Raw genomic sequence first — 14,841 nt, forward strand, 5'->3', positions numbered from 1 at the left:
AACATTTTCTTTCAAGACATGAAAATAAACAGTTTTTCAAAACAAGTTATTTTCTTCATTAAGAACATAAACAGATCCATATGTGATCTCACCAAAAGCCTATCTTATTTAACACTATTTCCACAATGTCCATCCAGTTACTTCTGGGAAGATCTCACGTGTCTTATGAATTCTATAGCACCCTTCTTGAGGAGTTGGTCTTTCAAACCTTTTTCTACTTCACACACTTCAACGTATTAACAGGCAAATTTTTGATTTGCATGTTATTAACATACATATTTGGCTCAATCTTTCTCAGCTCTACGTACCATAGATGTCTAAGGTTACAATTCCCATCATCAACTATCATACTAGGACTGAGATGAGTTTCAGTCCAAAGTGTCGGTAAGGCACCCATCAAAAGTTAATCATGACAAGTTGCTGTGTGTATTCAGAGTAGATACAGACAGTGTATGTGGGTGAGTGGATTGAATGCAGACAATATATTAAAAGGCAGGTATTTCATAAAATTATTTAAGTAGTAATACATTAAAAAAAATACTCTCCAAAGGAAACGGAAATGTTTTCAAGGTTTGTTATTTTTTAAATAATGTTTTCTAATGTTTGTTATAAAAGAAATTTTATTTCGCATAAAGTGAAGCAAAATCTGGTCCCTTTGCCATGGATAATCAATTTTACCTCCATTGCACAGTTTAGGAAGATACTGGATAGACTAGTATTGTACGAAGAGCCATGTTCAGACTTATCAGAATCCAAAGCTTTCATGCCTCGTGAGAATTGAGTTTCACCTGTGCAAAAGTAATGTGGAGCAATGAAAAAAAGTATTAAATTACATATAAAAAGAAAAAAATATTGACATGACTGCAATGTTCAACAACTCTTACTACTCCATTAGGCAAAAAAAATGCCCTTACAGTTCTAAGAAGTTGCTTGCTTTTTCAAACTGAGAATCCATTGAATAAAAAAGCAACCCTAATGTAACATATACAGTATATTGGCAATCTATAGTGATTAGCCACCTTTAGTAGAACTTTAGCTTTCAAAACTGACAGGATGATAGAATAATTTTCATAGAGTTAGTTGTTTGGAGGCAAATCAACAAAAAGGAAAGGAAAGGAAAGGGAAAAGGGAAAGGAAGAGTTCTGTTTACTATGTAGCAAATGAGCTTCTTTCAATATATTTTTCTCCCACACCATGCCTCCCAAATGCAGAATGCCATCAGCAATCGATATAAGAGATCCTGGGGATTTTCAGGCAACTTCCTTTATTTTAAATGTTGGACAAATAACAGCCAGCCATCTGCTGGAGATGTACTAATCTTGATTTCTGCACTGAGAAGGATAAACTCAACAAGCTCTTCAAAGTTTATGGCACCTGCAGGATACTGTGGCTTCCCTAAGTCTCCACTGCTGTTGCTGCTTCCAAGACTTGTGGTGCTCTGTGCAAGTTCATTGGCTGCCAGTCCTGTGATTCCTATTTTTGGCGATTGACAGACACCTAAAATATGATCTTCAAAGCCAGCAGGAAAAGTAAAATCTGGTTGAGTGGTTTCTTCCTTTGATAAAAAAAAAAAAAGACAAATTCAGAATCTTACCCTAACATTTTTTTCACTATTTAGTTACTACTATTGAAAAAGCAAGTGAAATCTCAGAAGCATGTGCAACTTGGTTTCTTGTTTAATGTGTTTGCAATGAACGTATCAGAAGACAAAGAGTTACTGGCTGAAGAAACTTCTGGAATAGATCAAGAAGGAAATTAAAGCCTGAGAGAAGAAAACTAATAAACATACAGTATCTTAAATGCTACAAATATGGTAACAGAGACAGTTAAGTACTTGAGACAGGTAAGTATTTCTGACTAGTCTTCCTTTTTGCAGACAATATCATCTTAAAGTCAGTGGCCTTCCTTTTTACATAAGCTGATGATTAAAAATGCATGGGGCCTAATATGGGAAAACAAAGATCTTGCAAGATTTGGTTATCTCCTGGATTTTAGTCATTTTTTTGTTTGAAAGTAAAGGTGAGTGGACACTATCTAGGGATGTTGCAGATGCTGTATTACTTATCCCTGCCATAACATATGGAATGGAATTTATTGCCAGGACTCAAAGAGCAACTTCATGGATTTGAAGTGCAAGCCTGCTTTTGAAATTCCTCACAGTTTCAAAATAAAATTAACTTAAGAAGTTGTAGGCAAATGAAAACTTCAAAGGCAATATGAAAGCCTCAGTGGGGCCTGTAGGCAGCCTGTAAATTGCCTACTGTCTGCAATAAGAGAACACAGATTACAACAGGAAGTCAAAGTACATGTTTCAGGTAAGAAGAGTATAATCAATATGTGTATTCTGTGTTACAAATGTGATGAATGACTTGGGTGAAATTCAACTATATCAATCTGATGAACTCTGTTTTGCTGGAATGAATTCTCTCTCCCTTCAGCAATCCAAATAAATGTGATCCAAAAGTTCGACCCAAACATTTGTGGCACCTTCCAAAGCAGTGTCAGAGGGAAGAAAAATAATTTATAGGAATAACATTTATTAATATACGTAAGACCTTGTTAATCTCTGCCATATTTAGATAAAGTCTACAACGCGGAGATTACCTGAGACAAATGAGCTATCTAACCACCTAGATATGTGAGTTAAAACAAAAAGGAAAAACATACAACATTTACCTCATCATCTGAATAACTATATGCTGAGGACACCGCTCCCCACACCTTGCTGGCCACATTAGCTGCTTGTTTCATACCAGATTTCAAGACATCTATTTTAGGTCCAGATAATATGTGATCTAGCTTCAGACCTGACAGAGAGGTGACTACCGCACCCAATGAAGCATGCGGAGAAGAACGACCCAACCCTGTTAAAGATATTGACCGTTCTTTTTGGGTGCATGAACGAGCCAGTTGCTTTGGTCTTCCAGTAAAGGTTTTGGACCTGGAAACAGATGGACTTTTATGATTAGCATTCTGAGCCGGTGGTGGTGGAATGGAATCTGATGGCAAGCTTGATCTCCTCTCTAAAGTGGGGCCTAATGAATTAGGGGAATCTGCTTCCTGGTTGCTCTCTTTCCTGTGTAATTCCATGCTGGAAGACTTGCTGCCCAGGGGGCCTTTTAGATTCATGTAGCTTTCAATTTCCTCAGCCAGATTGCGTGCTACAACTGGTGACATCTTTTCTTCCTGCTCAGCAAGTTTGGTCACTTTTGTTTCGGTTGCCAGCAAAGATAAAGGATCCAAGCCCATTTGAACATCTTCCCTTTCAATTGGTTTGGCCACACCGTAAAAACTGTTCCTTTTATTGGTTGTCTCTTTGGATTCTACTTGCTCAAATTTGGACTGAACAGTATCAGGAGGTCTGGGGTTCGTACACTCTGATTTGACTATGCTGTCACTAGGTCTGTTTTTCAGCTGATCTTCAGGTCCTTCCATAACAGGTGAAGACCTGGACTCTATTTCCCATGTATTTTCTTCTGCATGAGTTCTGGCATTTTCTGACCCACAGAAGAACTGTCTGCCACCTGAGTCATCAAAAGTATGGGGTTTACTCATATGGGGTGGAGAGATTTTGGCCACAGATAGAGCAGCGGTGAGGATCTTTGCATCTGCTCCCATCATTATTGCAAGATCACTGGAATTAGAGTCTAAGCTGTTTTTCTTCAGCAACATGTCTGCTCTGCTTTCAGTACTGAAACTGCAGCTCCTTTCAGAAAAGTGTTTTTGCCTTTTCTTCCCTTTTTCACTTGCTCTTTTGGGAGAAGTATTACAATCAAACACTGAATCTTCAGCAGGATCCTGAACTATGAACAGTGGGCTGCATGCAGTTCCTTTAACAAAAAGGTACAGGTCAGTGTTAGTATAAAGGCTCATATAAAGCACAGAATTAAAACAAAAAAACAAATACATAATCCACAAGAGAAAATGTGGAAAAGAGATGCCTCAGCAATAAAAATCATCATACAGAAATGCTGTGCTACAGCCTTAGTTGTATTTAATACGGGTTTCAAAATACATGTTTAAATTGGTCCCCACACTAACTCATTTTAAGTGACTACTGAACTTATGCTTCTTCCTTTAGGAATTTGCAAGGTAACAACTCTCCAAGATCAGACAGTCTTTTAAAAGTAACTCAATGTTATTGTTTTGTTTTATGAGAGTCTACTTTTGGGGTTGTTTAGAGACTGATTGTTTTTTCTGTGTTTGAACACCATTCTAGATTCATTCTGGAGATCATATGGTATAACAACAAAATAGTCATTTGGAAGGAAAAGCAGTTGGAGTCCCAATCAAGACTGGACAACTACTTTTCTTCAAAATAAATGGCCAGCTGAAACCAAGATTCTCAAAATAAACCTAATATAACATGTTGACTGGCTCTAACAGAAATACTTAATAGTAATGTGGACTCCTGTATAGAACTAATACATCACTGACACAGGCTTGTACAGTTTTATAAATGGGTGGGAATTCTGTATTTGTACATTAAACCCTTTCTGTGTCCCTTAAACTTTTTAAAATAGCAATTTTGGAATAAATACATATTTTATTAAGTACCATTCTCCTCAATTAGTACAACTATATAATAACTGCTGTATTACGACATATTTATTTATTTTATTTTATTTATCAAATTTTATCACCCATCTCCCCCCAAAAGGGGGACTCTTTTATTACAAAAGATTCACAGCAGTAAATCCTTACTCCCTGGCACAAGAGTTCTTCTGGATTCCAGTCAACCGGTCACACTTTCCCCCATTACGCTTTCCGAGAGAATGTTAGAAAAAAATATGTAAAAGAGGACAGGACTTTATCTTTCTGTCTACCCAATGGCAAGGTAACTCTCTGAACAGAATGAGAGCAAATGCGGTATGATGGGAGAAGCTGGCAAAAGAAATACCAGACAAAAGAGTCTTGCCAGAGATTGCAGAGAAAAAATATTCCAGGAAAAAAACCCACAATGCATCCCTGAGGGAGAGGCAACTGAGTAATGGTTTGGAATACTACCAAGTCCTCCTTGTCATATCACCCAAAGTGAAGGCCATGCAGCCTACCCTGTGCTTCCCAGGGCATACATACTCACAAATGTACACAGAGAGCAAAACCAGAAACACAGACATAACACAAAGGCCCCACTCTAATTAGACTGTTTCATGTGTGCACACATACTTACAGAGCCAATACATATGATGTGATTCTAATCAGAACCTCCATCACGCGCACACATAAGAAAACAAAACATGCATCTTCTCTGATTAGACCCTTACAGATATACACATACACAACCAATACTTAATCACACACCCTGGGGAGAAAGTGCACGTACACATAGATGCTGCACATAACTTCACTATGCAGAAGAAAATACAAATGCCTCCTATAAATCTCAGCATTCCATGACTATAGGCAAACACTAAATATGCCCTATCCTCATGAAACTGAGAATGATCACTCTTGATTTTTTTTTAAGAGTGCTGTTTTTGGAAATCTTGGTCATGCAGTCAACCAGGAAGATTGAATATTAGCAATAGGACCCACGGATTATTTCCAAATATTAATTATTGAGACCATCTCCTGTCCTGGTCATTCTGTGGCCACTCCTTGGAAATAGTATGGAAATCGTTTGCCATTCCCTTCTTCCAAGACATGTTTCAATCCTCCAAACTAACCTAAAAGTTTCCCAGACCAGGCTGATCCCTGATAACTTCACAGCCTGGACATGATTAACCAGATGCTGCCACTGGCTAACTTCCATTAGAGGAATAGCACACAGACTGCTGTTTTCTCCATTAGAACATTTTTCCTTAATATTAAGAATTAGCAAGGAACACCTTTCTTTTTTTGAAGAGGCTAAATCAAGTTTAATTTAGCACTGGTCTGTATGGAACCAGGAATCATATACCCCAGCAATTAAAACTTATGATAAATATATTCAAGGAGTGAGATTATTTAGTGAGAGAAAAGTCATCGTCATCATCTATTAAATGAGTGCCACAGTCCTTTGACTGGGTATTTTTGATTGGGTTCTAATCAAGAGCCTAAAAATCATGGAAGTATCATTGTACTATGTAGGAAGTTCCAAGCATGGTGGCTGTTGTTGTTATTTTACGGATTTAAATATTTTTCACATAATAAATTAATTTCTTTGGACAAGTCAAGAATGGCATAATTGATTTCTAATTTTATTTCTAATAAGCCAAGTATATTAACTTACCACTGCTATTTTTCCTGCCAGTACAATCAAACATACCAGAGGGAACCTTCACAATACTACTTGTAGAATGCACAGGCACTTCCACTGGGCTTTGAATTTCTGTATTAGAGTGTTTTTCAGCAGATTCACTGGTGCCAGAAAAATCTTCAGGAGAGAGGAAAAATAAGAGGTAACTTCCTTACTAGTGAAACAAGAGAGAAAAATGAGTAGCAAGTGCCTAACTATATCTATTATTCATGAACAGATTTCCCCAATTTGGCACTTCCATATATTTCAGAGCAACATCTCCCAGAATTCCCAGTCAGCATGCATTTCCCAATAAATCTGGTGGGTACTGAGTTGTGTTCCAGAAAATGCAGCCAAGTCAATCCTTTTTCAGCACATTTATTTATATACGCAGCTTTATCCCTCCAATTGATAAAATCGTCAGCCAATACTGTTATAACAATGTCTTTAAAATGGAGAACAAAATCTTGAATACAAAAAAAAACTTGCAGCAGAGATAGCAGGCTTGGTAATTTATCCACAAATTTACCTTAAAAAAACAAAACAAAACAAAACAGATTTTATTTCCATTTTAGGAAAGCTTTCTGAGTTATTTTCAGTTGTAGCCTCCATCTGTGGAATATTTTCTAAAGAGATGTTCACCTGACCTTCTGTTTCAGTATCGCTTTGAAGAGCCTCTTTATTTTCCAAGCAATTTAAGAAGCATGTTGTTATTTTAGAACTTTAGAGTTTGCTGTGCTTTTATGCTATATTCATTGCCAGTATCAATTCTGCCTGATTTTTATCATACTTATTGTGCTTTTTTATATTGTTCTTATGCTGTTTTTCATCTTTTAAATGGCTTTTAACTCATTGCACATCACCCAGACAACTTCTGCTTTTGAGTGATATACTGTATAAGGACAATCAATCAAGATAATCCTCTTTTAAGGTGACATTCCAGAATGTAAATGCTGCCACAAGCCCCAAATTAAACTTAAAATCATAGAAACACTAAGTTGTTAAGTGCCATTTAAACTATCGAAGCCAATTCCTGCTCAATACAGGAATCCAAATTAAAGTATCCCAGACAGGTGGCTGACCAGCCTCTGCTTAGTGTAAACACATCCAATAAAGGTGAGCCCATCACTTCTCTGAGTGATTGATTCCATTGTCAAACTGCTATAACTGTTAGAGTTTTTCTAAATTTCAATGGAATCTCTTTTCTAACTTAAGACCTTCATTCCATGACCTGCATTTTAGGGGTGATAGAGGTCTTGAAGGTGTTTGAAGAATCCTATAATATCTTTTTCTCAAGGCTAATTATTCTTAGTTTCTTCACACTCTTTTCATAAAACTTAATTTCTAGTCCACTGATGATCTTGGTTGCTCTTCTTTAAATCTTTTTCACTCTGAATCCTTAAAATATAATGCCAGAACTAAACAGAATAGTGGAAGTGGAAATATTTCTTCCCAGGATTTAGAAACTATATTCTGTTGATGCAACCTATAATTGCAACTGCCCTTTTTACTGCTACATCATGCTGCTGACTCATATTTAGTTTGTAATCAACTACTATATCAAGATCTTTTCCACAAGTACTGTTATCAAGTCAAATAAAACTAATTCTATATAAATAGAATTTAGAAAGCATTTTTTTTAAAAAAATGTATCATCCACCTAACACACCTCCAATTAAGTCCTCAACTTTTGCAGCACGATCTTTTTCTATAAGCACATCTGTTGAATGAAGATGATCCCCATCATCCTTTATAAGTTCGTCTTTAGAACCATAGCCTTGATCTGACTGACCTCCTGTGGGGGGAAAAATAACACTTGTCCACTTGCTTTTCTCTCTCTGCCCTCAGAACATAATATTTTAATTGTAAGTGAGAAATGTGTGTTGAAAGGTTTTATTTTAAAACGAAATTATTAATACTAAGGTAAACACAAAGCATATCTGAAATTCAGTGAAGAAAGAACAGCAGCAGAGGTGCAGTGAAAGGTATGTTTGAGATCTAATCTGCAGAGTATATTATTACTAGTTGGACATTAACAGAAAATGATACGGGTAACTCACAACAGAGAAATAAAAATCATATTCATTTGTTTCATTTCATCAGTTGCAATCAAATGACTCTCAGGGTTCTCATGATATTAAAAAAAGTTTTAAAACATCCACGGTAGGAATGAAGTCAGCATAAAATCAAAAGAATTTAACAGTAACGTATTAACTCAAGAACAAAACAACTCAAAAATAAAACAGAGATGGCCCAATCTAATTAGGATGCTCTTTAGAACAGTTCAGGGAGGGCATCAGCCCGATTTCCACAGGGAGGCTGTCCCACAGAACCAGCACTACTAATGAGAAGCAATGCCTCCTAGCCTCAGACCCCTTTATCTCCTCTAAGTGGGGCACTTGGAGCAGTTTCTCCCTATGTGACCCATTAAGCCAGGCTCACTCTGGTTGGAGCATGTGGTGCTAGAGGTACCCAGGTGCCAAGCCATAAAGAGCTTTGTAAGTCAAAACCAGCACTTCAAATGGCACATGTCAAGAACCATATTAATCCCTTTGCTCCTCTTTCCTCTGAGATAAAACTTAGTTATTTCATTGCTGTTGTTTACTTGTTTGTACAGTATGCGTATCTAAGCTCATATTCCCCCTGTATTAATCTGGCCTGAGCTCTGCTATGCCTTGGCTATAGAATTTAGCTCTATTAGCAATAACTTCATAACCTCAAGAATGATGCCTTTCGTATTCTAATACAGCCTTTCCCAGTCAGGTGGCCTCTAGATACGTTTGACTATAATTTGACTGTAATTCACAGATAATTCCAACATATTCAGACGTAAGAAGCAAATGCTGGGACTTAGAGGTTGAAATTCTAATTGCTCCTAAATCAGTGTTTTTCAAACTTGGCAACTTTAAGATGTGTGGACTTCAACTCCCAGAATTCCCCAGCCAGCATGCAAAGTTGCCAAGTTTGAAAAACACTGTCCTAAATGGTGACAGATTGCCTCTACAGCTCTCTACTTTAATCCATTCGGTTACATGAACAAGGCCAGAAGTAAAAAGGCCTGCAACATGAACAACAGTCAAATACCAGACTGAAGAAATACAGTGTCTTACTATTTAATGATAAATGGGAGGAGCAAAATTTCACCACTTAATGGAAAGTAATGTTTGGGGCATATGCTATGTATGTATGTGTTTCCACAGTAGCTTGCCATTATTTAAAATAGCATGTTGAAAAGTCAGCCATTCCTTGTGTATTGATTTACATTAATTCATGGGAAAATTACCTGCAGGGTTTAACATTCAACAGCAGAATTAATGTACATCTGACGCCAAGGATTCGCACCACACAAGGCTGCACCCCACACCATGATAGCCAAGGACAAATGCAGCACCAAGAGACAGCACAGAGCAAGAAGCAGAGCCACAGGGATCAGAGAGAAGGAATATTTAGTCACCTGCTACTAGACAAATACAACAAACCATCTACACAAGACAGAGAAAGAGTAAAACTGTTTTAAAAAGAAGGAAGTCGGAAAGTTTAGTAGAGAAAATCGAGGAACAGGACAACATTTAGACTTACACCTAAGAGCAGGATTTTTAAAATAAGGATTATCTTTATTTCATTTAAAATATATAACTTGCAGCTAAGTGAGAGTCAGGAAACTCTTAGAAAAGATTCAGCTACATGCAGTTAAAAATCTTTTTGCACACTCATCTGTGATCTCCAAATTTGGGCTAAATATGTAACGCTTCACAAGTTGCTGTGAAATGTTCTGAAACACAGTATTCCATGTTTAGTATGCCGCGCTCCCAGTATATTCCTTTTTCTTTCACTATAACTTTACCCAAATTCAAATAAGCATTTACAATGCAGGGATATAGCACAATCATTTATTACGGTAAGTTGCTTGCCGGTCTGTAATATGAACAGTATGCTCTACTATTCATAGACAGACCTTGTGTCCATACAAGATTTTTTACTATAGACACTAGAATGCACTGCAGTTTGGATCCAAAGCCAAAAAGGTGCTTTGGAGAAGGAATGCTTGCACATGCCGCACCTCTTGGCATCTCCTGAAATAAGGTGCATCTTTTCCTGGGCTTGCAACAGTAGCTGGGCATTCCAAGGAAGATATATATATATATATATATATATTAGGAATAAAGAGCACCAGTTGCAGCACTCTGTACGTGCCTCCTTAACTCAAACATGCATTTTCTTGGGATCACACAGTTACCAGGATTCACTGCACTGCATATCCTTACATATATCCACCTGTACGGAAAGGCCGAAAAAGTTGTAGGCCGAATAAACATAAACGTTCAAGTTGGTATAAAACCACATTTCTTTACTATGAAATAATACTATCGTTTCCCACCTTGCCTCTGCCTCTTCCCGCTGACTTTGTTATTATTAGCTATTACTCTCTTAAAAGCTACCTACAACAGCTGCACAAGCTAAAAATTATACTGTACATGCAATTTGCTTCCCCATGACCTTATTAATCGTAATTTGAATTCTGCTATTTATGGGACTGGCATGGAATAGAGAACATTATCGTTTCCTCTTTATAACATACTGTACAACCTTTGTAACAGAAACAATATTCATGTCAGCAGCATATTAGAAAGACATTGCACAGTTAGTGAATCCCGACATATCTAATACCTGTGCTAGAGTGATTATCAGTGGAATCGAGCCTGACTAAGTCTCTGACGAAGAGCGTGTGCTCCCCACTGTTAGCATCATTAGAACTATCCACACTACCATGGCTCACCGTGTCCCCATCACTTCCACCTGTGATCATCTGAGGAGCTGAGGATAGGAACAATAGTGTATTAGTTAAAAACTGAGGAGGCAGCAGTATGGTAACCTTCAACATCACTCAAGGATTGACCCAAGACCTTTTGCTGCAAATGGAGACCACTCCACCCAAATCAAGGTGCTATTGCAAGTTATTTTTTGGAATCGGAAGCACAAATTTCCACAACTACATCCCCTGCCTTTTTGTGATACCTTAAAGCCCTTGCTTCACAGTACAGCTATTTAGGACATAAACACTTATGAAAACAGCACATACATTCCCCCCGCCCCTGCCTACTGCAACGCACCACTTGATACTCTGCAATTTTATTTTAATTGTACCAACATCTGTTTCCTCACATGCAATCCCATTACCCCATAATAAGGAAGAGTTTATAGCAAGTTTGAAGCAGCAGGATTTATATTTCATTTATTGCAGTTAAGGATTATGATATTACCTGGCACAGAAGCAACCTGTGAACTATGTGTAGACTTTTTGAGACATTGCCTTAATTGCGCCATGCTGTGTACCACATTCCGCAATTTTGTCCAAAGAAATATACCACTGCGATTACTGCTAGGCCACGGATTCTCCAAAACTGCCTAGAAGAGTGAAATTATTAAGAAAAATGTTTCCAAAAAATCAACACACTTGACATCCTTGTAATCCATTCTCTGCAATCTCAGTCATTTATTTATTTAATATATTATATGGCCGCCCAACTCACACACAGTGACTCTGGGTGGCTTACAAAGTTAAAATCCATAATATAAAAAACCCATTGACTCCCACTCCCACCGGTGGCTACAAATACAATCAAATTAGCCAGTTGATCAGCTCCATCTCAAACTGGGGTCCCCAGGCACATTGACAGAACCACATCTTCAGGGCCTTTCAGAAAAGTATCAAGGTGGGGGTCAATCTAATCTCCAGGATCTAATCTCCAGGGGAATGATGTTCCACAGGGTGGAAGCCACCATGGAGAAGTCCTTTTTTTGTGGTCCCATTAGATGATCTTCCCTCATGGAAGGGACTCATAACATAACCTGCCTTCCCACTCTGGTGGGCTGGGTAGATGTAATATTATTATATTACTGTTATGCAAGAGGATATGCAAGGCAGATTTGCAGGTGTCCCATAGTCAGAATGGTTGTACCTTTATTTTGGGGGATCTGTTGAGTCAGTGGAACATGTTTTATCTTATTGTAAAATTTTATAAGTCTTCCTGATATTTAGTAATAATTTCTCTTTTAAGTAATTATCCTGGAAAATTAGACATATTTTATGTCACTTATGTATATAAGTTTTAGATGGAGAACAACAGCATTATAATGGACATGAAGTATAGATTTGTCAACTATCAGAACAGAAACCAACTTCCTTATTCAAGAGGTGCCCAAGAGCTATATGCCTGAGGAATGGACATTGCCTTTACCACAGAATATCAACAAGAGCCCACACATTGAGGATTAAGCAGTAGAGCTATAGTTTTCCAAGCATACTTTGCGCCATAGTATCATCTACTTTAGACACTCATCAGTTCCCTTCTCATTGCCTAGCCTTCAGTCAATCCTATTCAACTACTTATAAACATCTTCTGCCTTCCAATACTTTTTCCAATATGCCATTTTAGTATATTTTGCCAAAACTGTATTTTGGAGAATATGCATAAAAGGGGGTATTCACCACTTCCCTTCACTTGCTGATCTCTCTGACTAATAAGCTTAATTACTGTAGGATATATCAGTGAATTTTAGATGCTTTGTGAGATTCCCACATTTTATATTGACTTGTTTTCATCCCTAAGGAGGAAAGCCCTTTAAAAGCATCATCCAAAATGATGGGAATATAGGAATGTTTGCATTTTTAAATTCTTTGCTTACCTTATTGTAGTAGCCGTAAGTAATTGCGTTTGGTTCTATGCCAGAATTTTTCATTTCAAACAGAATCCTCACAGCTAAGACAGGATGGCCCCAAAGTCCACAGAGCAGCATTACAACTCTATAACACACCTGATAAACATTGAAAAGAATATAGCTTTATTGATAGTTAAGCATCAAGTGTGACTATTCTTGCAAATAATAGAAAAAGACTCTCTTGGCACGTATCATCAATTAACGGAGAAAAAACAGGTTAAACCAGAGAAATATTCTAACACTGAATTAGAAAGCTGCCATCATATTAAAATAATATTCCAAACACATACTATACATAACTTCTGGTCCGATTCTCTGAGCTGCTGCCAAACTCAATAAACCCATTGATACAGTAGAAGGGCAAAACTACCCATTTCTAGCATAAGCCAATCTGTAGGAAAGAAAAACACACAACAAAAAACCATTGCAATCCTTTCTCAGATTAAGTACTTGAAGGATATTGCAATTAATGTTATATTTTTGTGTCACTTTAATTCAGGTAAAAGAATATGACCAGAAACTTGCTTAAGCACATCTAACTTATCATCGCCATCTGCTTTTTCCAGAGCTCAAGAGGGCTAGCATGGAGGGGGCATATTTTTCATTTTATTTCCACAATCCTATGAGATAGGTTGGGCCAAGAGAAAGAGTGACCTGCCCATCCAAGGACTTTCCATGACTGGGAGTTGATTAGAACCTGGGTCTCCTCGGTTCTAGTCCAAGAACCTACCTGGTGTACCTACATTACACTGGCTATGGAGAAAGGCATTTTCACAAATACTTTACAAACTTAAGCCAAGATATTATTTTTTAAAAAACAAAAAAAGTAAGTTACAAAATTCTCCCATACAACTACCTAAAACACAATACGTGATGACTAATGGGATTTTCAGGGTCCTATTCCAGGTTAGGGTTAAAGAAGAATGCCAGTGTGTCCAGGCAGAGTGGGACTGAATTCTGACTGCTTTGCTGCATAGCGGGTGCAAATCAGAGGAACGTCCTAAGTGCTTGGGCAAACTGGCAACTGCGGCACTGAGCTTCCTCTCCCTCTGACTGCCAAGTTTACCCAAGGGTTCAGCTGGAAGAGAGGAATCTAGCCAGTCTGGCTCTCCAAGGCCTCCAGCACTCTCTTCTGCAAGATCAGCTTCCAGAGTTTTCCTGCACTGCCACTCTTTGTTTTGCTCAAACCCCCATGCCTTCCCCCACTGCATTCCTGACCCTACTGCTGTTGGCCTGAGCTCAGGCCGTCAGCACACCTGGCTGACTCTTCCTGGCCCTGCAACCCATGTGACATTCACTCCCCTTCCAAACTAGCTGTGTCCCAGGTTCCTGCTGTACCATCCTCTGTCTTGCCTACAGATTCCGTGACTCTGCTCACAGTTCCCATTACTGCTGCTAGCCTTGAGCCTAACTCTTTAGCACAGCTGTCTACTTTTCTCCCACTGATCTTCAACATGTGTGGCTCCCTAACCCCCTCACAGACTAGCCATTTGCCTTTGCAGCCCTCCTCAAATTTGCTTGCCATCTCCTTCAAAGTTAAGGCAAAATTTAAAAGAAAAGTTCTTGGTACAAAAGTGAGGCAGTCCAAACTTTGAAGATGCATTTGAGCTAAAATATTGATTCTCTGTTACAGTACAAGTGGAAGTGGAGACAAGTTTCAGAATAACCTTTTAAAATTTACAGATGGTTTAAAGTGACACAGTTGAAGCAATTTCCTTTTTCTTCCTCATACGTAATAATGGTGCCATATTAAATAATTTCTTCTCCAAAATGTCAGGTTCTTGTATTTTTAATAGATGGAATGTATGGTAAAATTTCATACACAATGATCATTTGAATGTAAGATGAAGTAATCTCAAGTAATTATTAAATTTCTTACTTCATAATAATCAGAACTAGAA

General features: G+C 37.9%; 1 protein-coding gene across 4 annotated transcripts in view; it reads right to left on the bottom strand.

Annotated features, from left to right (window-relative positions):
- DENND4C (DENN domain containing 4C) overlaps window positions 1-14,841 on the bottom strand; it is an 81,532-nt gene that overhangs the window by 16,044 nt on the left and 50,647 nt on the right. For 3 of the 4 annotated variants that reach the window (XM_063295027.1, XM_063295026.1, XM_063295028.1), the window contains 8 exons: window positions 12,908-13,036; window positions 11,482-11,626; window positions 10,889-11,035; window positions 7,890-8,015; window positions 6,215-6,358; window positions 2,677-3,830; window positions 1,375-1,555; window positions 679-788 (listed from right to left, as the gene is read on the bottom strand). In XM_063295027.1, the coding sequence (XP_063151097.1) occupies window positions 679-788; window positions 1,375-1,555; window positions 2,677-3,830; window positions 6,215-6,358; window positions 7,890-8,015; window positions 10,889-11,035; window positions 11,482-11,626; window positions 12,908-13,036 (2,136 nt within the window). The remainder of the gene's footprint in view (window positions 1-678; window positions 789-1,374; window positions 1,556-2,676; window positions 3,831-6,214; window positions 6,359-7,889; window positions 8,016-10,888; window positions 11,036-11,481; window positions 11,627-12,907; window positions 13,037-14,841) is intronic. The other variant, XM_063295029.1, reaches the window with a different exon arrangement.

The sequence above is a fragment of the Candoia aspera genome, chromosome 2 (genome assembly GCF_035149785.1).
Source record: "Candoia aspera isolate rCanAsp1 chromosome 2, rCanAsp1.hap2, whole genome shotgun sequence".
NCBI lineage: Eukaryota > Metazoa > Chordata > Lepidosauria > Squamata > Boidae > Candoia > Candoia aspera.